Here is a 26,949-nt window from a genome sequence, read left to right as displayed (position 1 = left end):
GAGAGACACCATGGAAGTTCTTAATCTGATACAGCAGTTTGAATCCCCCGACACTATCGATCTTCTCGTCACCCTCGATGTAGAAGCATTATATACCAACATACCCCAGGACGCCACTTTGAAGGTCCTGGAAGATGCTCTACACAGTCTAGACCCATGGCCATTTGTTACTCCTATACCTTTCATTTGTGAATGTGCCCAACTTGCACTCAAAGAAAACTTTTTTGAGTTCAATAACAAACTCTACCACCAAACACAGGGCACTTGCATGGGGAGTACATTTGCGCCGAGCCTGGCCTGTCTTTATATGGCCAAGTTGGAGGAAGACAAAATCCAGAATCCATCTAACCCTTTCCAACACAACATCCTTCTGTGGCGCCGGTATATCGACGACATTCTTGTCTTCTGGAGGGGGAGTGCAGATGAATGTGCTGCGTTCTTTGCCTGGATGAACACGATCAATCCCTTCCTCAATTTCACGGGTACCCAATCTCACGAGTCGATTCCCTTCCTGGACCTTTCCATATCCCTCAAAGATGGCTGTTTACTTACAACGAACTACAGAAAACCAACCGATAGGAACAGTCTCCTACTCTATCAGAGCCACCATCCTAAAGCATTGAGGGATAACCTCCCTGTGGGACAGTTCCTGCGACTGAGAAGGAATTGTAATACCCTCACCGAGTTCGAAGCCCAAGCGGCCATCCTGAAAAAGAACCTGATTGCCAGGAAATACCCTACCAACATCATCAAAACAGCGCACAAAAGGGCTAGGAACAATCATCGTGATGCTCTGCTGGAAACTAAAGCTAAACCAGAGAACACGGCCCTGACGTGCGTGACTTCTTTCACCCCTCTCTCTAACAACATTCAGAGGATAGTGAGAAGACACTGGAAAATACTGAAAACGGGTTCTTTTGACCCTGGCCCACCTCCCCTGTTTGCTTTCAAACGCACCCAGAACTTGAGAGATATTCTAGTACATACCCGTCCTAGAAAGAATGCAAGACCACCAGAGATTCTTTGGGCCTTACCTCCAGTCGTAGGTCATTTCCCATGTGGCTCATGCACCTCCTGTTCCCAAACTAAACCCATGAAAGAACTGGACCTGGGATTACCCAGACCATGGCAGTTTAAACGCCACACTAACTGCAACTCTAAAAACTGCATTTACCTACTCACCTGCCCCTGCGGACTACGATACATAGGCATGACCACCAGACCTGTCAAAACCCGCATCGGAGAACATAAGAGTACGATACGGTGCAAAAAAACCCAGACTAAACTGCAGAACCACTTCCTGGAATACAACCACCCCCCTGACAGTCCTAGGTGGACTGTGATTGACCATAATCCTTCATGGACACCAGCAACTCTGTTCAAAACTGAACAACGTTGGGTCTTCAGACTCCGATCTAATGTCACCGGTCTCAACGACGACATCCCATGGAGCTCCCTTATTCCATGATACTCTGGCAGTACATCCCTATCCTGCCTCTCGCCATATGCATGACACTGTCCTCTTAGATGACCAGGGTCCTACCCCCTTTCCAGTCTCAGGCACCTATTTCATGGGAACCTCTCACAGAGTGTTTGTAGACAATTGTAGGAAACATTGTGACACATGTCTGTCTCTAGGTTACCAAGAGTCACATTTATTGAGCATATTAAGATACATATATATTGAGTAGGATCATGACACCACACCGCCATATGGCACACTGAGACTCATTTCCAGCAATATCGTACTACTCTCCCAGACACAAGGAGAAAGCATGTTTATCACACACTTTAACATTGCCATGGACCCGTTCCATCATGGCTGCCGCCTATCGTCCGACTCCCGAGAACTGCTATATGTGTATCTGTTCATCAGCCTCCCAAGCGACTTTTTCTTATTAGTCTCCCCAGTCTTTTTACATCGATATATTCACACAAAGATACGACCGAATGGGAACTAACCGATATTTCCATTAGTGTGATGCAGACCTTTCCATCATGGCCACCACCCTCAGGGACCTGTGAGTCCAGTCTCTCCTTAGTTTCTATCACACTCGCACCTGACTCACATCCGGAAACACGAACATTCAATTAACTTCAGGTACATATTGAGCCTCCACACCACCCCTACTACCGGCGATCCTGGAGGCACCTTAGGTTTTCGGAACAGTTTACCCGGGGCTGATGTAAGTACCGGCAGGCCTCTGCCGCTATCCTCTGACTTACTTGTTTAGCTCAATGACTAAGATATCATATGCTCTGTTATGTGCATTTAAGCGTTTGCTTTTCTTTCCTAGCCCTTTTGCACCATGTGAGATGTTACAGTCATAGCTCGATACCTACCTTTACATATGGTCTCTCGCTAGCTGTCTGCTACTTGTATTTAAGCGTGTGTTTTCTTCTCCACCTTTTTGCCCCGTGTGAGATGTTATAGTCACAGCTCGATACCTGTCTTCACATATGGTCTCTCTCTAGCTGTTGCCCCCGCCCCAGTTGATCTCTATCCGGCACAGCCTGGACCTACATAATCTCGGGTAGGTTTTCGGTCTTCTACCATCTCCACGTTTTTGTAGCATCATAGTGTTTTATGCACACGGTCACCGAGAACTGATAATTTGTTTTTTTTGCCTGAGTCATACTTTTCTCTGCCTATATCAACGCCACTGAGACACGTAACTTTTATATCTGGACTCCACTGACGGTCGCACACCTGGCACGTTAATACCCGTAGCCTTTCTTACGACGTTAGTTGGCTTAGACTATTTATTACGTTGCTGCTCTCACTCCATCTTGGCTACCATGCATGATCATAGCACTGTAAAGCCTCGCACCCCCTGCCATCCAAGTGCAACAGACGTGCATGATCACCATACCCAGACAGTCCACAGAGCCACGAGTCTTTCCTGCACTTGCCCCAATGAGGGCTTGGTTGTACCCTTCCCTTCCCCTTTCACTGGCATTTAGTACAACCACAACCCTAGCATGTCTTTGAGCCGGTCCGCTCTCCACACCGGTGACTTGTACCACGCACCCTGGACATAGCGTTGACCTCCTCATTATGCTTCTTTTTGTCTCTCCCTCTTCTCCTTAGGTTCGCTGTATGGGACACGAATAATACGTGCTTCCCTCAAAGATGGGATTATAGGATACACTCGTTCCTGTATCTCGATTTTTTTCAACTTTTTTCACTTTAGGTCCTGACGAAGCGCTAAGGATCCATTAGGGACCAAGGGCAGCGCGAAACATGTTGACCACCCACCCCACATCCTCACTCTCACTCTAAAAACCTCACGCACGGGTTGAGAGCAGTAGGATCACCTATCCTTTCCCCTACTCATTAGAGTGCTATCTAGGCACCACTCCCCGTTAGATTTTATCTAGACCCGACGGACTCACTAATAAACCGTTTGGGGTACCTGAGGGTCTTTTTAGTTTCACCACTTCACCCACCATCCCCACACACCCGCACGCACAACTACGGCTACTCCAACAAAAGATCTCCGACAGAGAGCCCTCTTGAAGTGCCCGTGAGGGACTGCAGCGCCACCCCCACGAGGAGCAATGCCCTATGATGATGCTTTGCACCCGCAAGGGTGTGTGAGGGCACTTTGAACACCGTCCAGGAGTATCTGGCCTACACTACAGACACTACCACGAACCTTCTCCCTATCACTCTATCTCCACCCATCAGGCAATATACCATACTGGTACTCCCCGCCATAGGAACTGTTACCTCTTTTGTTTGTGTAGTTAACTTCGGAGCTTTGGTACAGGACCTACTTTCTAACCCTTGCTCCTTGTCCCCCCTTAGTGTGTTTGCGTTGAAACCTCTAACAACCACCAATAGATTAATTCACACTAACACATAGACGGAGTGTACCTGGTATACCATCACACGACACTGTGAAACCATCGGTACATGCAGTGCCCTGTCTTAAATGAGTTTACTTAAAATGGGCTGAGTCTACCTGGAATGATCACACTTAGCTGGCTTTTAAACTAAGCCGAAGTCGTGAGGCTAATAGGCCACATGCCCTCCAAAGTCATCCTCCCCAGCTGGAACTGTCTCTCACCCAGGCTTAACGCATGAATAGAAATTATAGCGCAGACACTCAGCGCTAATACCCAACATTTGACATCCTTACTCTTATCACCCTTATTATGATCTTCCTTTGGAAAACATGTTTGCACAAGTGCATCAGAGCAAGTCCAACCGAAAACTGCCCGCTAGTACACGCACAACATCGCCCATCTGGGCAGCTCTAGACTCTGGGTAGAATACCCCCCCTTTGTTCTGGGCAATCAGCCGCTCACCCGTTCACACACCGGGTGCTTCGCAGTCACGCACCAGTCACACCCAGAGCAGACGTGTACTTCTGCCCCTTCTGCAAAATCTCGCCCCTCTGGGCAGCTAAAAAATCTAGGTAGAATTTCACCTTGCATCACAGTAATTGACCACCCACCCGTTTCCACATCGGGTGCCTTGGCAGTCACGCACCAATAGCACACAAGAGCATGCGTGTACTTTTGCCAATTTAAAACTAGGCACTGTTGCGTAGGGCACAGACCACTGCGCACTTTTCCTCAGTGATTTCCGTCACGCGCTTCACTTCTCTAATCTGAACATGTGCGTAACTCCACCATTTTGAAACCAGGCACTCACGCTTCAGGACACAGGAAGTAGTGCTCCGGGTTTATTCACACTGAGCATGTGCACAGTGCGGCCATGGATGAATCAGGCTTCCCCTCCAGGGACACAGGAAACCACGCACCTGATTTCACTTAGCACCACTTAAAACCAATTTGCTTAAGTGAGCAGACTATAAAAGCACAACGGCTCTCCACCCAATCCTACACCGGGGAGGAACGGGAGCAGTTGCCTAGGATCCACACAGGAAACTTTCCCTGAGGCAGTAAGGGTGTGAATGAGATCGGGTTGAATGAAAGTACTTTGGGGCAATTAGCACAATTGAGGATGAATGTTCTGTGTGTTTGTACTTGAAAAACCATAATTCTCATGTCAGCTGTGATCTATATGTTTTTTCCACAGGTTCTGACAAACAGGGGTTTCCCCTCCCCTCCTCCCATGGGGCCAGTAGCTTTGGTTTTTAGGGTAAGAACAGTGAGACACATGCTCTCACCTTTGCATCCCCATCATGTACACAAATTGAGTGGCACATGTCACATGAGTAGTCACTCACACAAAAACTGGATCAGTGCATGTATTGAGTTCAGTTATTCGCCACTACTACGGTCTGTTGTTATATATTTTTTCTCTCCCTACATGTTTTTTTTACAGGCTTGAATTTAGGAGCCATCTAATTGTGGAGTGTGACAGTGATCACGCCCACACAATGGTACACTCTTGCCACTTTTGGTAAGAACGGAGCCCCCATTTACATATTTAGGTCCTGATGAATGCCCTGGACCCTCCTGGGCAAAGTCGGCAGAAACATGTCGACCTCTAAACACAACGGTTAGGGGACACTAATTCTTCCACATACCGTCACCTGATTTTAAACATCATATAGTTACCTTTCACATTAAAAAACACAATGAGGATAACTATAATGATTTTTAATCTCACTCACTCATACACGGGCCCCCACTTAGTTTAGAAGTGCATCCCTGTCGTCAGTTGTATGCCCGCCCTCTATCAAACCAAGGTTTTAGAGGGCGAGGACTGGTCAATGATGAAGCATGACACCAGGTGGTGTGTGAGACCAGTCCATTACTTTTTGTGAGATGTCCCCACTCACAATATAACTCAAACCTTATAGTGGTTATCTTTTTAGGAGCAGCTCTTCTGTGGTTAAACACAGGGATGTGTGCCATGTTGACTCTCTGTTTTGTTCTGCACCAAGACACTCAGCCTGTAAGGGCAGTATGTGTGTGTCAGGGCCCAGGACCTCTAAGGGTGGCACAATAAGTGCTGCAGCCCTTAGGGGCCTTGTCTGGTCACAGGGCCCTGGGTACCTAGGGTACCATTTACCAGGGGCTGACATGTGGCCAGAGATGCCAATTGGGTTTAGGCTTAAATGCAGTTTTAGGGAAGGAACACAGGCCCTGGGCACTTGATTGGCATGAGCCCAGGGCACTCTCAGTCAAAGTACATCAGCAATTCAGCAAAAAGTGGGGGCACTTTCTCACAGGTCTGTCCCCATCCTTCCACTGGGTTATGAACAGCCGGGGCCCAGAAGACCAGGACCGCACAACTGTGCTTGTTCTGGTATGCTGATATGCGTGGGGGGCTCTCAGAGTGGTAGGGCTCCGCCGGGTAGATATGCTTGGCAAGTCTGGGCTCCTTCACCCGCCTATGTCGTCTGTGCCACCATGCGCATGCAGTCTGAAGTCCGTATGGGCGCCTTTCAGCTGTACAGCTTGGTAATACGCGGTCTGTCACGGGACCGGGGACCAACATCAATGTAATCTCTCACACCGCAGCCGGTCCGACACTGTCTGCACACCGCCGCACCAATGCACTTAGCATTGCAATATGGCTGGGGTTGTCTCAGGCATTCCGATATTCAGCCCGGGGCACCATTCTTCTGCACACTCGCTGAGTCACTTGTTACGGGCCCGGCTGCTCCTCCACACACACTCACCCATGCCGTCTTCCACTCACTGGCTTAACTTTTAGCACTCACAGAGAGGCCCGCCGACTGCCGGCTTCTTGCTTCTTAGACCTAGTTAGAGCACTGACTTTTGGTTTCGATGCCAGCCACTGCCCGGCCACAAAATTACGCAATGTCGTGGCTGCGCCGCTTCAGATAGGCCGCGAGTTGCAGCAAGGTAAAGAACACTCGTTGGCCTGTGCTTGATTGCCGGATTGCTGTCGCCGACTCCTTCGCTGCCAATTTCAGTAGAGACGTACCTACTAAGGACTGATAATTATACGGATACTGGGTGTTTTAAGGGGATCGGTGGAGCCGCATTACACTGCGGCCATCTTCTCCTGCAGTTGTCCGAGAGCATGCCCAGGTTGACGGTAGACCATTGGTATGCAAACTCCTTAAAGGTATTAAATTTATTAGAGTGGTAAATCCTCCTAATGCTAAGTATTCCTTTTTGTGGGATGTCTTCAGTTTTAACCTTGTTCAATCGATGGCCAAATAATTCCCAGTTGTCCAGGAAACAGTTGTCAGCCAAATTGGCCATGCTTTTGTGCTTATCTGCATATTGATGCACTTCGGATGTGAGAGTTTTCGGCTTGACAGGTAGAGTATTCACTCCAAGGAGTTTCTTTTACTATTTCTGGCAGAACTAAGACCTTTTCACGTACTGAATATAATGCTTTTCCTTTTTAATGAGAAATTATGCATTGTTCAAAGCTTAAGGGTTTATGACGAATGCACCCGTCTTGTAAGACCTGAGGGTTGTACAAGAGTGTTGATTGCTATACAAAAGCCTGTTAAACCTTTTACATCTGCCACGATTGCTAGATGGCTGAGATCGGTCATGGCAGAGTCTAGAATTGATACGCAGGTGTTTGGTATCATATTTGTTGGGTTCCAGTATTCAGGATATAATGAAATCGTCTGATTGGTCTTCTGAATCTACTTTAAACAGTTTTATTATAAACCTGTGGACGATATTACTTCTGTGGTTTTTGATAGCCGTTACACTAGCATTATTCTGAGACTCCGGTCCTGTAATAGAAGAAAAAAAATTCTAGCATTCGCACCAAGAATTTTCAGTTTTATTAAAGACACGGAGGCAAGGATTATCCTGCCCACTATGTCATTATCATGACTGTTATGATGTGTTTTCCTAACCTTACATGGTGGGCCTTTCTCCATAGATATTACTGGTTCTTTTTTCGTTTCAGGTTCTGAATAGAAGACAGAGTGATCCTGTTTCAGGTCCTGGTTCTACTTTGAGATGCTACTCTGACGTCAAGCTGGCAGTTGAGATTTTATTATTGTTGGTGTTGATGAACCTTTCAATGCAAAGCAAGAGGCTTGCACTGTGTGGTTGGATACACTTATAAGGACGGAGACCCTGTGATTGGTGGTTAAAGAGCATAGCATATGGAAAATGTAGTTTGTATTGTGTTTAAACGTTTTTCATTGGCTACTGACACTTTGCAGTAAAAGAAAGAGGAGCAATAACCCTTGCCTCTGTGTCCTTAATAGAACTGAAAATTCTTGGCGCAAATGCTAGCATATTTTTTATTCTTACTAACTGAAAAACGATTTCAATGTTAATATGGCATGGGCTTTGTTATATTTTATTAGTTGCATGTACCACTGCTTTGTTCAGATCCTACATGTATTCTCTTGGTCTCCTAGTAACGGGGTTCACTGGGGATTCTAGATTGTGGGATCCTCAGTGAAGCTTGGCTGTGGAGCTGAGAGGGTGCGATTGGGGGTCGTTCTCATATACTTCAATAAACTTCTTTCAAGACATGGAAGAGTGTCCTGTGATCTTAAAATTGGCGACGAGGATGGGATGCTGTGATCATCGTCAGTAACCTGTCAGGACATTTATCTTAAAAGTGTAAACTCTTTTTACACGGAAAGGAAGACCCCCAGATTGTGCCGGTTATATGATGCTCACATGAAACTTATGAGGAGGAGCTTCTTTTGGAAGTTTTACATTGCGTTCTTTCCAACTCAACAACCACTATCATCGTGAGTAAACTTTCATTTGAGGTAAAGGGAACGAGAGCGTACAACTCGCTGGGATGAAGAAGCAGTTGATGTGAGCGTTGAAATGTGACATCTGCGTGGCGACATTTCAAGTAACTCCGTTTGGCTGCATTTGTTAGCGGAAAAACTGTGACCTCGCAAAGTGTGGCTAATGTCGGCATTGAATCTGATTAGACGTTTGCGTGACAAAAGTGCTTAAATGTCTAAATATTTGTTGGAGACTTCGAAAAGTGAGATTTATGATTGACGGAAGTGCCATACGAGGGATTTCATATTCAGCATTTGAATAATTACTGGCAGCGAATTGGAGTATACGGATGCATCTTACGAATGCACAACTGTCATTAAGCGCGTGAGTGAGAGTCCTTACCGGTGGAAGTCGGAGCGTGCGAGGACCCTCCATGGATACTATTGAGGCGGGTGCGCACCACGAACTGTCTGTCATCGTTTGAAGCGAGGAACCTCCACGGATACCATTGAGGCGGGTGCACACTACCACGAGCTGTCTGCCATTGTTTGAAGCCTTGCGCGTGTATTCTTTCTGTATTGCATGACGGCCCTATGCAACCCGTATTGACGTGTGTCGTCATTGATAGCAAAGCTGTTCGGATTGGTGGAAGGAAAAGTCGTCACCAACACCACAACAAACGGTTGCCTAGTTACACAGAAACCTCCGTGTGGGAGGATTTTATTGCATAAACGAGTCAAGTCAAGTCAAACACGAATCGTTCGCAGAAGATTGGAACTGTTGATATCTACAGCGTATTGGTGACTAAAAATTGTTTTTAAATGAGTCCAATCAACTTTCACTGTATGAATGACACAATCTAAGTGTATCAGATAATATTTTATGTACAATTCTCTACTTTATCTTTGCTTGTGTTAAAATCACAACCTTGTATTTTGAGGGAGAATAAGTACCAGTTAACGATTGTGGGGTGGCATGCACAATTTTATGGCAAGACCGGAGGCTCCTATTATGCTTTCTTTTCTTGCCTTTATTTCAATAGCAGCAAGATAAGTAAAAGAAAACTACACTCCCCAGAAGGCTGTAGGGGAAAAACTACTGGCCAATGGGGAGAACAGAAACATAAAGCAACCAATCAGGTCAGGCCAACCATAAGGACCTATCTGACCGCAAGCAGTCCTCTTTTCTTGCTGCTCGCAGTCAGATAAGTCGCATTTTCCATTTCTCCTGTCTAAAATTGTGTTGATAGAGTATTTAAGCATATTTTCTGCTGTATATTTTGTTTCTTTAACCCCTTCAGTGCCCGCCCCTTTCCCCGCCCAGTGCCGGCCGTTGCATTAGCGGGCGGGGTCTATGACGAGCTGGACTCGTCATGGGCACAGCGCCACCGCGGCCCATGACGAGTCCAGCTCGTCATGGGCACTGAAGGGGTTAAGCTCCGCTCGCTGCGCGGCATTTCCATGGTGATGTCTTTTTTGCCGTTGGAGCTCTTTCAAGTTTCTCCCCGTCTTTGAATTCAGCGCGTCTGTTCGCGCGCGCCTGCACGCGCGCTTTGTTTATCTTACCGGCTTCGCTCGTTGCCTCAGACAGACTCGCTTCAGTGACCCCTGTCAGTGCTGCATCTTCTCGTGTTCTGTGCCGCCTGTCAGCGCTGTTTGTAGCTTCGTGCTCTCAGCCCCCTCAGCGCTCGTCTGTCTTCCTTGGCCACACCTCCTTTGGAAGCTCATTTTTCACCGGCAAGCTTTTTTCTACACGCCCCCTTTGTTCCTTTGCTCAATTTAACCCATTACTTTCCAGTTTAATGGAAATGGAGGTTCCCAGCTCTCCTGAGCTTGATACTGAGGAAAATATTAATTTAAAATCGGATATGAGCCATTTTATTAATTCTTCTGTGGAGTCTGCAGTTGAACATTCCATGCAGAAGGTGTCTAAAACCATGGAGAATTCTTTACTTCGTATGATGACCAAAGCTTTGGCCCAGTCTGCGGGGGAAAGCAGAAAACGTAAACTGGTTCCTTCCACTATTTTACCCCGTAAAGTGTCACATGTGGTTAGCGAGGTTTCCTCGCGCAAGATTGAGGATGATGTTCCTCCCAGGCCTCAGTCAAAGGAGGGGATTACTTTGACATTTGGCAAAAGTAAAGCCAAACTTAAACATGTGGAGTTTCCTAAGAAGCTGGTCATTAATACCATCCAGGATACGGATGATGATGATTTATGTGACACAGATGACGACCCACTCTTTGATATTTTTGGTGTTGACGAGTCTTCACCCAAGAAGCAAAAGTTATCTCCCTTCGAATCCGAACCCATTCTTGACTCGGAAGGCATGCCCATGTTTGATCCTGCTTTAATTAGACATCCAAATTCGACGGAATGGTTTCCCATTCCCCATGTGGGAGAGTATATATCCTCCAAGCTACGACAACCTCTGGATAAATCTGTCAGAGCAAAATTGAAATCTGAATGCCCCAAACCTTCTTTGGCCTCCAACATTACGGTCACCCCCACTATTGACCAACCGCTCCTCACCTTCTTTTCAAAGTTCGGTAAGGACCCTCGTAAGGGGGTGGATAGAGCATGGTCCTCTTGTCAGGACAAACTTTTGGATATGGTGGGTCCTCTTGCCCGTATTTTAGATCTGGCAGAGTCAGCGCGCTCTGAGGAGTTAGTGCTAGATCCTGAAGAAGTTTCCCTTTGGGCCCAACGTACTTTTTGCTTATTGGGCAATGCCAATGCCGCCATTACGCATGAACGGCGCAAAGGTATCCTAATCAAATTATACCCTAAGTTAGCCAATCTGGCTTCTCAGGACCCTGGTCTCAAAGCGGACGGCCTACTCTTCGGTGATTCCCTGGTCAAAGACCTGTCCAAATTTGTCTCCACTTTTGCCCCACTTGACAAGGCCCAACTTTCTATAAAAAAGGTTTTTGCTCCACGGGTTTTTGGCAGGGCCGGCAGAGGCAGGAACCGCTCTTCCGGCCGTTCTTCCAACTTCCAAGGTTCCAGAGGTGCCTCCAACGCCGGTTTCCAAGAATACAAACCTCAGTTCTATCCCCAGCGTGGCCGTGGCTTCCGGGGTCGTGGACAAAGAGGCCACAGAGGCAACAACAACTCCAACTTTTCCCAACAAGGTAAGCCTGTTTTCTGGCCCTCCCGTGGGAGGACGTTTAGCTCTTTTTCGAAACAAATGGCAATCCCTGACCTCGGACCCTTGGGTCCTCAGTTCCATCCAAGGTTATCTCATAGAGTTTTACGCTCCACCTTTCCAGGTTACTTTACCTCCTCCTCTGGTTTTTTCCAACGACGTGTCGCGCTTGATCTCTCAGGAAATTCTTTCCCTGTTGGCAAAGCGTGCTATCCAAAAACTCCCATTCGATCCCTCGGGTTTTCTCAGCACCTTGTTTCTGGTTCGCAAAAAGAACAAGAAGATGCGTCCCGTCATCAATCTCAAAGTTTTCAATCAGTTTGTTGTTTACAGACATTTCAAGATGGAAACCATTATCCATTTACGCGACACCCTTCGAACCAGCGACTGGTTAGTACGGCTAGATCTTCAGGATGCATATCTGACAGTCCCTATCCATCCCTCGCATTCCAAGTTCCTCCAGTTTCAATGGCTGGACGTCACTTATCGTTTTTGTTCGCTCCCCTTCGGGCTTTCTTCGGCCCCTTGGTGTTTCACCAAACTCATGAAACCTGTGGTGGCCTATCTTTGAGCTTTGGGAATTCGCCTAATTATTTACCTGGACGATATCCTTCTGATGAATGCGAGCAAACCAGGTCTCTTGCGGGACCTTCAGGTGACCCAATCTCTTTTGCTCGATCTTGGTTTTCTAATCAATCCAGACAAATCCATGTTGGTTCCCTCTCAAAGTGTAGAGTTCCTGGGGTTCCGCGTGGACTCTCCCTCGGCGTCTCTCTTTCTCCCTATCGAAAAGATTGCATCTATTCGTTCAGAAATTTCTCAAGTTCTTTCTCTCACATATCCCTTCGCTCCCTCGCAAGAATCGTGGGACTTCTCTCCGCCTCCATTCAAGCCATCTTCCCAGGTCCTCTTCATTATCGGGCTCTTCAGCGCCTAAAAATTCGACATCTTCGTCAGGGGCTGGCTTACTCAGATCTTATCCTCCTAGATCACGATTCGCGTTCCGAGCTGCAATGGTGGATAGACCATTTAGATGCGTGGAACGGAAGGACTATCTTCGCTACGGCCCCAGATCTTGTGTTAGAATCAGATACCAGCCTGGCGGGTTGGGGCGCCCGTTGTGGGCCAATCTCAACTGGAGGTTCATGGTCTCTAGAGGAGTCGTCATTGCACATCAACTGTTTAGAGATGCTTGCCGGCTCCTTTGCAATCCGCAGCCTCGCAAAGAACAAGGTAAGTTGTTCCATTCTTCTCAGGATGGACAATGTTTCTGCGGTCCGTTACATCAACCATCTCGGTGGCACAAGATCCAAACCCCTCGCAGAACTCGCCAAGAGTCTATGGCATTACTGCCTCTCCCACAATCTCTCCCTCCAGGCCGAGTATCTCCCCGGCGATCTCAATTCCGTCGCGGATTGGCACTCTCGGTATCTCCGGGATTCCAGCGACTGGAGATTACTTCCCTCCGTGTTTCTTTCTCTCTCTCTCAAGTGGGGTCCTTTCTTCATCGACCTGTTTGCATCCCGCCTCAATTCTCAGTTACCTTGTTTTTACAGCTGGCGCCCGGATCCGCTGGCTTTAGCGACCGATGCGTTCCTTCAGGATTGGTCACTTCATCTCAATTACGCTTTCCCTCCATTTGTCATGATCAACAGAGTTCTTTCCCAGATTCGACGCCAACAAACGTCCCTGGTCATGGTAGTGCCCTTTTGGCAATCCCAGATTTGGTTCCCTGCTCTCTTGGAACTAGCGGTGGACTTTCCGGTCCTTCTCCCTCATTCCTCGGACCTTCTTCTGGACCCTCAAGGTTCCCCTCACTCCCTCATCCTGGACCGGTCTCTGACTCTTTCGGCCTGGAAGCTCTCCGGTCTCCCTCTTCTAACCAGCTCCTTTCTCAGGAAGCTTCAATCTTTATCAGCCGAGCCTGGGCCCCTGGTACTTCCAGAGCATACAAATCCGCTTGGTCTCTTTGGACAAGCTGGTGTCTGGAACGGTCTATCGATCCCTTTTCAACCTCTGTGACCTTTGTGGTTAATTTTCTGGCTTCGGAGGCCAGCGCTGGCAAGTCCTATCGCACAGTCAATCTGTACAGATCAACTATTTCGCTTAATCATCGTCCCATTGACAACAAACCGGTCGGCTCTCACCCGCTGGTCTGCCGTTTGTTAAGAGGAATCCGGTTTTCCAAACCTCCGTTGGCTAAGTATTCTTCTTTATGGGATGTTAATTTGGTACTCAAATTGTTTATAGATTGGCCTGACAATGCTGCCCTTTCTCTGAAAATGTTGTCTGCAAAACTTACTATGTTGTTGTGTTTAATCTCCATTAAACGTGTTTCTGATGTTAAGGCTTTAGACCTTTCTTTGAGACAGTTTTCTCCAACTGGAGTATTGTTTCAGGTGCAGAGACGTACAAAAACAAATTTACAAACAGTGTTTTATCCTTACTTTCCAGCTCAACCAAAATTATGTGTGGGTCGTTGTTTAAAAGCTTATGAACAGAAATCTGCTGATTTTAGGACTTCCTCTCATTCCCAACTGCTCATTTCTTTCCGCAAACCTCACCTTCCTGTTTCCGCTGCTACTCTGGCCCGTTGGGTCCGTTGGATCATGTCTCTTGCAGGCATTGATGCTTCGGCTTTTGGGGCTCATTCTACCAGGGGTGCCATGGCTTCTAAAGCCTTTTGGTCGGGCTCCCGTCTTGAGGATATCCTTAAGTCAGCAGATTGGTCTAATGACAGTGTTTTCAAAACCTTTTATTGTAAACCTGTAATTACTGCTTCTTCTCTGGTTGTTGATATGCTTTGAACTAGCATAATAGGAGCCTCCGGTCTTGCCATAAAATGTAGATTTTCCTAATAACTTATGACGGAAAGTCTTAATTTTATTAAAGACACGGAGGCGAGTATTATCCCTCCACAACAGCTCTAATTTGTTCTGTTTTTCCCCCCCCTAGGTACTCCAGCTTTGCCACCACCTTCCTCGTGAGTCTGGTCCTGCCTCACCGGAGCCATTGTCGTCGTCTTCCTCCGGGCTACCATCTTGGTTTCCTCAAGATCTTTCGTCCATGGTGTTCATCGCTCAAGAACTGTTTACCTGGCTATTGACTGTTTATCTGTTGTTATTCTTAATTCCTCTGTTTTCATCTTCCTAATTCGCACAAGAAAAGAGGACTGCTTGCAGTCAGATAGGTCCTTATGGTTGGCCTGACCTGATTGGTTGCTTTATGTTTCTGTTCTCCCCATTGGCCAGTAGTTTTTCCCCTACAGCCTTCTGGGGAGTGTAGTTTTCTTTTACTTATCTTGCTGCTATTGAAATAAAGGCAAAGACACTCGCCTCCGTGTCTTTAATAAAATTAAGACTTTCCGTCATAAGTTATTAGGAAAATCTACATTGTTAAATTTTGAGTGAGACTTTGTACAAAGGGTTTAATAATGGCAACACAAAACATCCCTCCACCTCCCACTTTCTTACAAGAACCTGGACCAACTTGTATGGAATGGGAGGACTGGAAAGAAGCTTTTATTACATATCTGGAGGCTATTGGGGGAGATGTGTTTTTGCCCAGAAGGAAATTCGCTATTTTAAAATTGAGTTTGGGTATTGAAGGAAGAAAAGTTCTGAGCACTTTGCCAAGTTTCACAGAGCATGTTGATAACTCAAACTCTGATTCTGATGACGAGCGACATGATGTATACGAAAATGCAATGTCTGCATTAGCGGAGAATTTTGGCAAAAAATTAAGTCTTGTAGTTGAAAGACATAAATTTTTCTCACGTGTTCAAAAACAAGGCGAGAAAATTGAACAATATGTTGCTGCCCTTAGGAGATTAGCTATCACTTGCAGATTCAAAGATTTGAGAGACGAAATTATTAGGGATCAGTTAATCAATAGAACTAGTAATTCTAAGATCCAAGAAAAATTATTAGATTTAAGGGACCCCACACTGGACAAATCTTTGGAAATCGCAAAACGTATTGAAAATACGTCTCAATATGTTAAGGATTTAGCTGATAATAAAACAAAAATAGAGTCCGAACAGAGTAAGGTGTGTGCATTAAACCATCCTAAGAAGGGCTCCAAATTAGATATTGAGGATAAGAAAATCCCTCAAGTGAAACAGTTTGAGACCAATTTAAAAAAAAAATTATGCTATAGGTGTGGCAGTAACAAGCATACGGCAGACGCAAGTCATTGTCCAGCTTTGAAGTCTTGTTGCTATAAATGTAAAAGAATTGGCCATTTTTCTAGAGTTTGCAAAGGGGAAGATTTCCACAATGTGAAGAAATCTGTGAACATGGTGGATGATAACATACCAGCTCGTCAAGCTGTAGGTATGTCAAGTGAGTGTGACTCAGATATTAAGGTAATGGTAGTAGGAGAAGCTGAACGAAATCTTAATACTTCCGATGTTTATGTACCTCCCAGATGCACAATCACCATAAATGATCTGGACGTTTTCATGTGGGCTGATTCTTGTTCACCTTTTTCCATAATTGACAGACAAAAGTGGAAAGAGTTGAATGGTAAAGATTTGATTCCTACCGACGTTGAACCCCAAGGTTATTGTGGGACAAAATTGCCTTTCATAGGGTATTTTAATGCGATATTAGCTTTCAAAGGAAGGAAAACTAAGGCCAAAATTGATGTAGTTGAGGTGGTGAAGTGTCTACTAGGATGGAAAGAGCAAAAGAATTTGGGGATCATTCTTGATCCCAATCATCCATCACAAGTGTTGCTAACGGGACTTGATGATAACAAATGGGTGGAAAAGTTCCCAAGGATGCCTCAAGAAGTTTGAACATCAAATTGTATTAAAAAAGGATGCTATTCCGAAGGTGCATAAAGTTCGGAATGTACCATTGGCTTTGAGGGGTAAATTGAGAGACGAGTTGGAAAGATTGTGTAAGGATGGTATAATTGAACCGATAGAGGCTTCGGAATGGTTAAGTCCGATTGTGATTGTACACAAACCTAATGGAAATATTCGCATGTGTGTGGATTTGAGAGACCTGAATGAGTGTATATGGGTAGACAGACACCCTTTACCTCACATTAACAAGATGTTATCTACTGTCTCTGGAGAAGGATGTTTTACCACTTTAGATTTATCAAGCGCCTACCATCAGGTGCGTCTAAAAAAGGAATCTAAACACTTAACGTCGTTTGTAACACCCGAGGGTGCCTATCAATTTGTGAGAATGCCATTTGGATTGGCGTCGGCATCAGCTGTGTTCCAAAGAGTGATGCAGTCTATATTGAAGGATATTAAAAATGTTTTGGTGTTTCAGGACGATGTATTGATTTGGGGCAAGGACAACAGTGAACATGATGCAACTCTTTTAGAAGTGTTAACCAGATTGGAATCTGCTGGTCTTACCATCAGTCTGCATAAATGTAAATTTGCAGAACAAGCAGTTGATTATTTAGGACACACAGTGTCCTTTGAAGGTATCAAACCAAAATTAAATCTGGTAGCGGATCTGGAAATGGCTCCCTCCCCTCGTGACAAGGATCAGTTAAGGTCGTTCCTCGGTTTGGCTGAATATTATTCCAAGTTTGTTTATCACTTTTCTGAACTGGTGCATCACCTACGTTGCTTAATGAAAAAAGGAGCACCATTTGTATGGTCTTTAGAGTGTCAGACTGTGTTCATGGGTATCAAGAAAGCGGTAGCGAATGCCACAGCTTTGAGTTCTTTTAATCCACATCATGACACAATAGTTGTAACTGATGCTAGTGGGTACGGATTGGGTGCGGTATTGATGCAAAGAAACAACGGTAGGGAAAGGGTTGTAGCTTTTGCGTCACGTACGCTTAAAGGAGCTGAGCCCTCTTACTCCGCCATCGAAAAAGAGGCTCTTGCTTGTTGGTGGGGTGTGCAGCATTTTAGAGTTTATGTATGGGGAACCAAATTCGAATTATATACAGATCACAAGCCCTTACTAGACATTTTTACCACATCTGGAGCAGGGAGAGCTACGCCTCGCATAGCCAAGTGGTTATATCGATTGCAAGAGTTTACTTTTGAGTTAAAATACATGCCGGGTGTAAGGAATGTAAATGCGGATGGTTTATCCCGTTTGCCTGTGACACGTGATGGGAATGATGGTATGGAGGATGAGGAATGGATGGTGGCCAACATTGAGGACGTGTGTAAAGCAATCACTGAGAAGGAATGGAAGGAAGCTATTTCTTCTGACACTATTATGGTAAAAGTTGTCAAAATGTTACCTACTTCCCACGGTAGGAGGTTGGATGATACAGTAATTTGTTACAAAGATGTGTGGGAGGAATTATTAGTGGTAGATGACATTGTAAGGAGGGGTGACAGATTAGTAGTTCCGGAGAAATTGAAAACAAGGTTGATGGAATTATTGCATGAAGGTCATTGGGGAATGTCTGCTGTCAAAAGAAAGGCCAGAATGGACTTTTGGTGGCCTGGCATGGATAGAGACATAGAGAGGTTTGTAAGAGAGTGAATTGCCTGTACATGCAGTAATAAATCTCACATATTGAAGGAGACTCCGATCACTCCTATTAAATTACCTGCAAAACCATGGGAGAGGTTGGGTATTGATATATGTGGTCCGTTTGATTGTTTGAACACATCTGAAAAATATGCCATTGTTATGATGGACTATTATTCAAAATGGCCAGAAGTGGCGTTTGTCAGTGAAATTAAATCTAGCAGTGTGATTGCATTTTGTGATGAAATATTTAGAAGGGAAGGTTGCCCAGCTGAAGTGTTGTCTGACAATGGACCACAATTTACTTCTGAAGAGTTTAGTGAGTTCCTCAGTAGGTTAGGCATAAATCATTTGAGAACTCCAGTTTATCACCCGAGGGGAAATGGTTTAGTGGAACGCTTTAACAGGGTGTTGGGTGATTGCATTCAACTATGTATGTCTACCAACAAAAGTTGGAAAGTAGAAGTAAAAAAATTGTTGTGGAATTATAGAACCACTCCTCACTCGGTTACAGGAGAAACACCATTTAGTTTACTCAAGGGAAGAATACCATGCACTATTTCAGTTCCAGCATGGATGGGGAGAAGTGGCAAGAAAGACATTAAGTTCACAGAGTTGTGTACCAAGGTTGAAAAATATCAAGATGCTTACCAAAGAAGACACAATGACAAGATTGTTAAAACCTCTAAGAATATTGACAGGGGTGATTTTGTAAGGTCATATTCAGGGATTACTTTGAAGAAGGGAAGTTCGAAGTTTTCTGAACCTAAGGAAGTAGTGTGTGTGAATGGTAATTTGATTAAACTATCTGATGGGAAATGGTGGAACACACGAAGAATTGTAATGTGTAATGATGTAGAAGTAAAAGTGTGGTTAGATAAAAGTCCCAAAATCAAGGAAGATGTAGATATTCCAAAAAGGATTGCTAGAGAACGTATCAAATCCAGACCCAAGAAAATGTAAGACTATGATTGCAATTAAAGTTTCTCATGCCTTCATATTTTCTTTTGTGTAGGTCAATGCATAACAGTATGAAATTATTCTTGTAATTTATTTGTAATTTAATTGTTTGTTGTTCTGGTAAAGGAGATGTGTTATATTTTATTAGTTGCATGTACCACTGCTTTGTTCAGATCCTACATGTATTCTCTTGGTCTCCTAGTAACGGGGTTCCCTGGGGATTCTAGATTGTGGGATCCTCAGTGAAGCTTGGCTGTGAAGCTGAGAGGGTGCGATTGGGGGTCGTTCTCATATACTTCAATAAACTTCTTTCAAGACATGGAAGAGTGTCCTGTGATCTTAAAAGGCTTCAGTCAGGTTTTCCAGTATTTCTCGGGTCCTCTTCCATCAATGGTAACAGCAAAGCCAAGATGCGTTTTTACCTAAAAGTTCAGTATGCTCCAAAGGAAAATGCTGCGTGTTCTAACGTCGTTTTGTTCAGCAGCCTGAACTTCATGCCCTGCTGCAATCGGTACCCAAAGTTAGCATTCTAGTTGTTTATTCGAACTCTATGAGTAGGACGCTCTGTTAGTCCTCCATTTCCTTGGTGTGTACGTCGTCGCGTCGTGCTCTGTCCATCGCGGCTTCTCTATGGTCCGGAGACTTTGCTATGCGAAAAGAACCAGCGAGACGCCATCTGCTGCTGTAGCGGTGACGCCGCTCATGCCCTGCAGGGGTCGCTGTCTCGACTCACTGTGCAGTGTCCTACCCGGTGCTGCCCTACCTTTGCGGACAGTGCCACGTCCCACAGCGGAGCCTCGGAGCAGCACCGTCCTCAGCCCAGCCCGGGGAGGGAGTCATGGGAGCCGGGCAGAGCGTGGACATCCCCGGTGGGGGCACCGAGGGATACCATGTCCTGCGGGTACGTGACCGTTCGCGGTTTGTCAAAAATCTTCCCGAGAGTCTTTAGGCCTGGGTTTTGACTGATAGCGGTTGTGAGGAGTGGTGCACAGGCTGACAGCCGGGCCAGTGTGTCCGGGATAGGTTTAACGTGTGCGATGATCCCGCCGGTCTCTGGTGAACAGTCGAGTCCCATCGGGTATAAGAGGTCAGCAGCCGCAGTTGCTCGGCCTTGGCTTGAGCCTCCGACTCTAGCGATGCCAGCGGGTTGGGCCGCTTAGGTGGCTGCGGTGCGTAGTTCAGCAACCTTTCCTCTTCCCTAAAGCCCCAGTGGCCAATGAAATCCCCTTTCTACTCAATTCGGAATAACCTATATCCTGCGTCCAACGGCCACATCACCAGTGCTGCTCAACCCACAGGGCTCTGAATGCGCCAGTCCATGTATGCGGAGTGCTATCATGGTCCAGCCTAACACATGACCGCTCTCCAATGTGATGGCAGCGAGAGAACTACACAGTAGCGGCCCTGTGTGATTTCCTCGTGATTATGGAATGAAAGGAGGAGAGACATTTTTCACTTCCTGATGGTGGCCCTTCAGTGTCAGTACAGTTTAGGCTACATATCCAGAGGAGATCGCTCATAATATTGTAGTAGTTGTAAGAAGGGGCGACAGGCTTATTCTGTTAGCAGTACCAGTATTTCTAGTTCGACGGGTTATGATGTACTTTTGAGTTGTACGCTCTCTTCTTTAACCTTTTCAGCGAGCGACGTTCTGCTCAGAACTCATATGAAGGGTGCGGCGTCCTGCGCCTTCCAGATTATCCCTGCCTTTTTATAATAGCACTTGCTATTTGTTGTGTTTGTGAAAGAGCAGGGTTACATTTGAAAAATTACCCCCCACACAGGATTCTTTGCCAGTAGTTGACAATAAGGGTTGGTAAGCAGCTGCTTTCAAACGGCCTTTGCATGTGGGTTTGTTTAAATATGTCATTTTAGAGCCCGTAGTTTATGTTGAGAATTTTCTGAAGCTCTTTGTGCCTCAAGGCAGCCAGCAACTTCAAAGCCCTCAGTTTAGGTATTACATTATGTATGTGAGGCAGACGACTGAATCTCGTGCATTAAACACAGTATAGTATATCAAAGCTGTTTATACACCACACGAGTAGCATTTGATGACATTTCAGCGTTGGCCTAATGTGGTTGTGCGCTAGTAAATACCCTTGGCCCTATTGCGCCAGCTAAGCTGTTTGTGTTTGTGACTGTGACAGAGAGCAATATCTCGAATGTGATGCATATTGAATTTCAAGGAGCCAGGTATTTCACCCATTTATGAATGATCATTTCTCATGGTAATGAGTAATGTTTCCCCTCTCAAGTCTAACTGTACTTTGGGTGGTGGTTCTCAATGTATAAACGGCTTTACAAGATCTTGCAAAATAAGACACCCCTCCCGTCCACACCTTGGTAACTAACACCTTACATTCTCATTCTGTGCTGTCTCTGGACACTATTTAAGTCACAGAAAACCACAACTGACATTAAAAGGTATCCATCACCACCTTCAGCCCTGGAGTTGGTATGAAGTAGCTGCAACATTGCCACGATTTAATGTTAAAATGACGTAAAATCCTAGCAGTGATGGTAGCCAGAAACTAAGTTGCATCAGCCACAGTACCGGAAACTACTATCTATTTAGAAAAGTCAAAAAGGCCCTATATTGAGACGTGAAGTACCATACCCTTTTGAATTTCACATGTCCATCATCAAACACATTTGTGGGCGTACCCAACTTAGAGATGCTAATATCAAGAAAAAACATTTACAAATACGGTTTGGTCTTAAATCCATTTTAGAGGTCCTTTTCGGAGTTAAGTGAAGATTTCGGTCTTCTGCATTCACTTCCGATATCTTCAGTTTTGCTATGTAATTACCCCATGCCGTTGTCACTGGAAGACCTACCCAAATTCGCTTATCTTGAGGCAAAATTGACCATGTCTCAACTCTATAGCATGGGGGAAATGTACACCTTGTTTAAAACCCTGGTGTTCAACTGCCTGGGCACATTCCTGATCCTACATGAGGCCTGAGAGATGGACATTGTCCGGCTTGACGATGCAAGGCAGCCGTCTCAAATCTATACCAAACGATCCATACTCTAGCATATGCATTGATGTCCGGAGCTAGACTGTCTTCAATGTCACGTGGCGGACTGCGATTTCCTCCATGCTATCTGGCACTACCTTGTTCTTTAACCACTCCATGGCCCTACGTTGCAGCAAGTGCTGGGTCGCCCAGTGGACCTGAGACCAAAGTTGCACTTCTAAACCTATTTTAGGTACATATAAAACCTGCAAAATCCCTAATAAGCCTGGGTCTTATGCTGGGCAAGCGGGGCATTTCCTAGGCCTGGGGAAACTCACATCTCCCAGCCTGACCATTTGGAAAATTGTCATGGACAGATGCAGAATACTTGAAATTCTAATCCTCGAAATTCCACTCTATACATCTCAGGGTTGTCCCAATAAACATAAGAAGATATGGGGAAGTTGCGAGGAATATTGTGAAAAGGAGTCATACCCTTAATATAATGTCCTATACAGTGATTGTGAGTAATGCATGCATAATTGACTCATGTTAGGTTTTTCCACTTATTATTTATATAAAATGTATTAGGCACGATTATTCTTATGGCATGTTATGTTTGCATTTGAGCTCTCTGGAACCATCAGTTTTACTGTATTGCTTATGTTTGGAAAATGGAAAAATGAATGTGTTAAAAAAAAAAAAAATCACACATTTCAAATAGTGGTGCATGTTGTGAGTTAACAATCTAGCAACACGTTAAGTGTAGCATAATGTAAGCTAATTGCAGCATTTATTGAGGGTTTATCACCCGTGGAAAACCTTCTTTGAAGTGGTGGTTAGGTTAGCTTAGGGTTAAGCCATTCACATATGCATAGTTTACAAGTGATTCTTTGAATTTTAGACCTTTCAGCATGATATATGACTGGAGTACACTCTTGGCACTTGTTGCATATTTGGGAGCAGTGTGCAGAACATGTTTGTTGCCTATGCAGAACAATGCCAAGGTAGTTTATTTTGTAACTGTAAGACGAGATGAAAATATGTACATCCTTAGTGCTTTGTGGAGGTTATCCAGTTGTTTAATTAATTGTTTTTGCAGAAACTTTGCAATATCAGTGGAAGAAGTCTTTTCTTGTGCAACTGACTCTTGTCGCATCCTGTTGCAAACTTGCATCTTAAAGAAGTACTGAATTTCGCTGTTTTTGATTGGGCATACGTGTCAGGTTGAACGCAAATGCTATATTTTGTTTAGTAGACTGGAAGGAGACTTACAGTTTTAACTCGTCTTTGTAAGCGTGGCATACAAGGGGCTTAAGCACATTTCTGCTGTTTTTATTGTATGTATTAAGGATGTTTGGAAATTGCACACATTTGATTTTAATGTTATCCGCATTTGTATTGCATGTTTCTACAATTTGTGTGACACCCTAGACAACCAGATTTTGGCATTAATAACGTTTCTGGAGTTTCTTGTTAACAAACAATATGATCAAGCAAAGGGTGGATCAAAGTAAATGTTCTTTATAATAATGATCTATCATGTAAAGGTTACTCTTAGATTTTTGCCAATGTAGTTCTCAGATTTTGTCTCTTCTAGTTTTATCAGTGTACTTGTCAGGTTTTCAGAATACGAACCTTTTTCCTCTACTTCTTTTCTGCTCAATTTTGGATACCGTTCTTCGGTGTACCTTTGCAAATGCCAACAAGTCTGACATTTATCATACAAAAGACTCAGTGTTTTCCATAAGCTTATGCTTTGCCAAAGGGCCAACCCACTCCCCTGTACTCTTTCTCTCCAAAGCCACCTTTAACTCTTTATTCAAAGTCTACAAAGATACTATTCCTAGTGATGCAGCGGAGTTTACCAGCTCTACACATTCATTCACACAACACTCATTTGGGCCCGTATACACACAATGATCTGGCAAATATCCACTGGTCATCAATTTTATTTTACCCTAGGAAACCTTTACACCAGTATTCTTACCATTCCTGTCTCCTGAGTAAATGAACACTCACTAAGATCTAGTAGTAGATTAGAATAGGGAGGAAAGACAATAATGCATTTAACTTTAATTTAAAGAACCACAGACTCGGGGAAAGTTTTAAAGGTTTATCTGAATTAATAATTTTGTAAGTCAAATCAATATACACATGAATAAACCAGAAATCTCCATCAGGAAAAATAGTACAGTTAGCTTATAATCAGTTTGCATTAATAACTCTTTGCAATGACAGCACCTGAGGAGAGAAAGGACAGAAAGCAAGTACGGAGCATTTACCATACAATTATATTTACCTAGAATGGTGTGAGGACCTCGACATCAGAGTGTCAGAGTTTCGGGACAGGAAAGTGACCTCCTCCAATGTAACGCCAGCGTTACACCCCTCTCTGGTGTTACTCTGTCCAGTTCGGGCGCGTCCGGACCCTTCCCTGGATGTGCCTCCTCAGTTGTTCCGCGAATTTCCCTAGTGTCGGATTCTTCAGTCAGATTGCAGCAAAATTGGGCAGACTCTCAGCATAGCATCAGCATCAAGTGGTGGCTAACTAGAACTTACCTCTGTTATACCAAATTCAAGTGTATGATCCACCCCCAAATGTTTCAATTCCATGTTCACCCACAATTTGATTGGGCCAAGTAGTGGGGTGAGGACATCACACCATACCAAGTGCAATATTTTCCTTAAGTCTATTGTCTAATTCCCCGCCCTTTAATTTTAATACCCACACGCTTTATTCCCACAAGCATTTCGTATTATGATCGATAATTTTAAGGTACAATGTTGCTGGGCCTTCCTTATGTAGGGTCAGGAGTTTACTTTCTCATGTCCTTGCTGGGCTTGGGTTTTGGCAGTCCGTCAAATTACTTCATTGACTTGAGAGCAGAGACTTAGGGCTCATGCGTGGTTGCCACAAAGGATGAGGACATCAGTCACCCTCCAAGGCCCAAATACGAACAATTAATAAAGTCAAAGAAGAACATGTTAGAATACAAAATTAAATTAATTCACCGTATACCACTTACTTCTACTCTAACCCCATTTACTTAATAAATCTTTTGCATTAATAGCTTAGTAGAACTTGCATGGGTTAATTTCAGCTCGGCATGCGCATTAGTATGTTACTTTGAAGCGGCCATATTAGAAGTTACTGCGCAGCTGCAAAGATTCCCCCCAAGCGACAGAAGAACGTCACACCGCGTGATGTGGTAGAAGCATGCGCAGAAGTTTTCCCGCATTTTAGCGGCCATTTTTTAGGACACTCGGGTTACTTATTAAGACAGCACAAAGACCAGCTTCCCCTGGATATGGTTATATGAAATGTGGTGCAAAATTAGTACTCATGGACGGATGGGTTATGTTATTACAGGTTATTTGAGAGGATTGCAAACAAGCAAGTTTCTATGGATGTGAAACCTTGCTCCATCAATCCCCTCTCTGATGGCATTTTATGCCATCAGTAAATGCTATTTAAATCAGATGCCAACTTTAGCATTCTACCATTTCAGTGTCTCCAAATCTTTTATTCTTTCCCTTATCTTTCTTAAATTGTGATCCTTTCATTCTTTTGTAGATATTTCCCTTCAATTCTTCAAGTCGTATTTCTTCTAGTTTTCTTTCCCTATTTGCGACAACGCATTATCATTAGAACTAGCAAAGTTATGCCCATGATCGGCAAAAATATTTGACCAAAAATACCTTTACCTATGTTAGAAAACCAACTACTAATAGTGGAAAAACTATTTATTTTCTTCTATACACTGTCAACCTCCAGTGGTTTTCAGTTCTTCTTCCAAATGTGTAATATTTTTAATATATCTTCCAATCTCTACACTTTTGTCAGGTATATATGTGCAACAATGTTGCGCTTTCAACATTTTACAGACTCCACCCTCTTTTGCTAATTAGATATCAAGGGCAAGTCGATTTTGCAAAACCATAGATCTGACCGCAACTAATTCTGTATTGATCAGTAGAAATCCTCCAGCAGTGTCAATTGACAATTTCTGAGAATTTAACAGAAGGCCCACTGAAGGTATCAATGCACCAAATATATCACCTACTATTTCAGAAAAACTAGCTCTTTTATATCTTGTTAGTCCACTATTGTCTTTATTGCTTCCAGTGATTCTTTTGACATGATACATTTTAGGGAATACTATTCCGAAATAGCAACTCCCATACCAGTGATCAGGCAACCTAAAATAGGCTTTGTTTCCACAAATGTAATAAATTCCAGGAAATCCTGGATCAGTTCCTCCTTTTAGTCCCCAACCCACAATTACTAAGAAGTTGGGTTCACATTCACTGGAACCAATAAATACGTTGTTATATTCTGTTTTAAGTCTATGGAGACAGATTTTCCCTTTCTTTTCAAAGTCCAGAGACATATCAGCATGAGTCCTGCCAGTTACTAAAAGGTCTTCCCTTTCAGCCCACTTAGATATCTGAGGTTTCGGTTCAGAGGCTCTTCTTTGGAAATCCTGTCTCCTATTTTCTACTAAATTCAAAAATATCTTTTCTTCTTCGTGCAATTTACAGGTTAAGTTGCGTTTATGTGCATCAGCTATATCTATTACCTTCATTGTTGGGAAATATTCACCCATAAATTGGGAGTCTCTAGTACTAAGGACAGGGTTCATGCTCTTTCGCATGGGAGCTTCTGAAAATATTACAACTGCATTTGAATAATACTGCAGCTTCCCAGTTCTATAGAATAAACTAGCTAGTACACTACATGAAATACCATAGGTCAGTGGTAAATGATAAGTTACACCTTCAGCTACT

General features: G+C 44.3%; 1 protein-coding gene across 1 annotated transcript in view; it reads left to right on the top strand.

Annotated features, from left to right (window-relative positions):
- The first annotated feature begins 19,871 nt into the window (after window positions 1-19,871).
- GORASP2 (golgi reassembly stacking protein 2) overlaps window positions 19,872-26,949 on the top strand; it is a 182,634-nt gene continuing 175,556 nt past the window's right edge. Inside the window, exon 1 of the mRNA XM_085645324.1 lies at window positions 19,872-20,098. Coding sequence (XP_085501450.1) covers window positions 20,036-20,098 — 63 coding nt within the window. The 5' untranslated portion in view covers window positions 19,872-20,035. The remainder of the gene's footprint in view (window positions 20,099-26,949) is intronic.

The sequence above is a fragment of the Triturus cristatus genome, chromosome 3_1, assembly GCF_964204655.1.
Source record: "Triturus cristatus chromosome 3_1, aTriCri1.1, whole genome shotgun sequence".
In the NCBI taxonomy this organism is placed as follows: domain Eukaryota; kingdom Metazoa; phylum Chordata; class Amphibia; order Caudata; family Salamandridae; genus Triturus; species Triturus cristatus.
The sequence above is the reverse complement of the archived record's forward strand: the minus strand, read 5'-3'. Positions and strand labels throughout refer to the sequence as shown.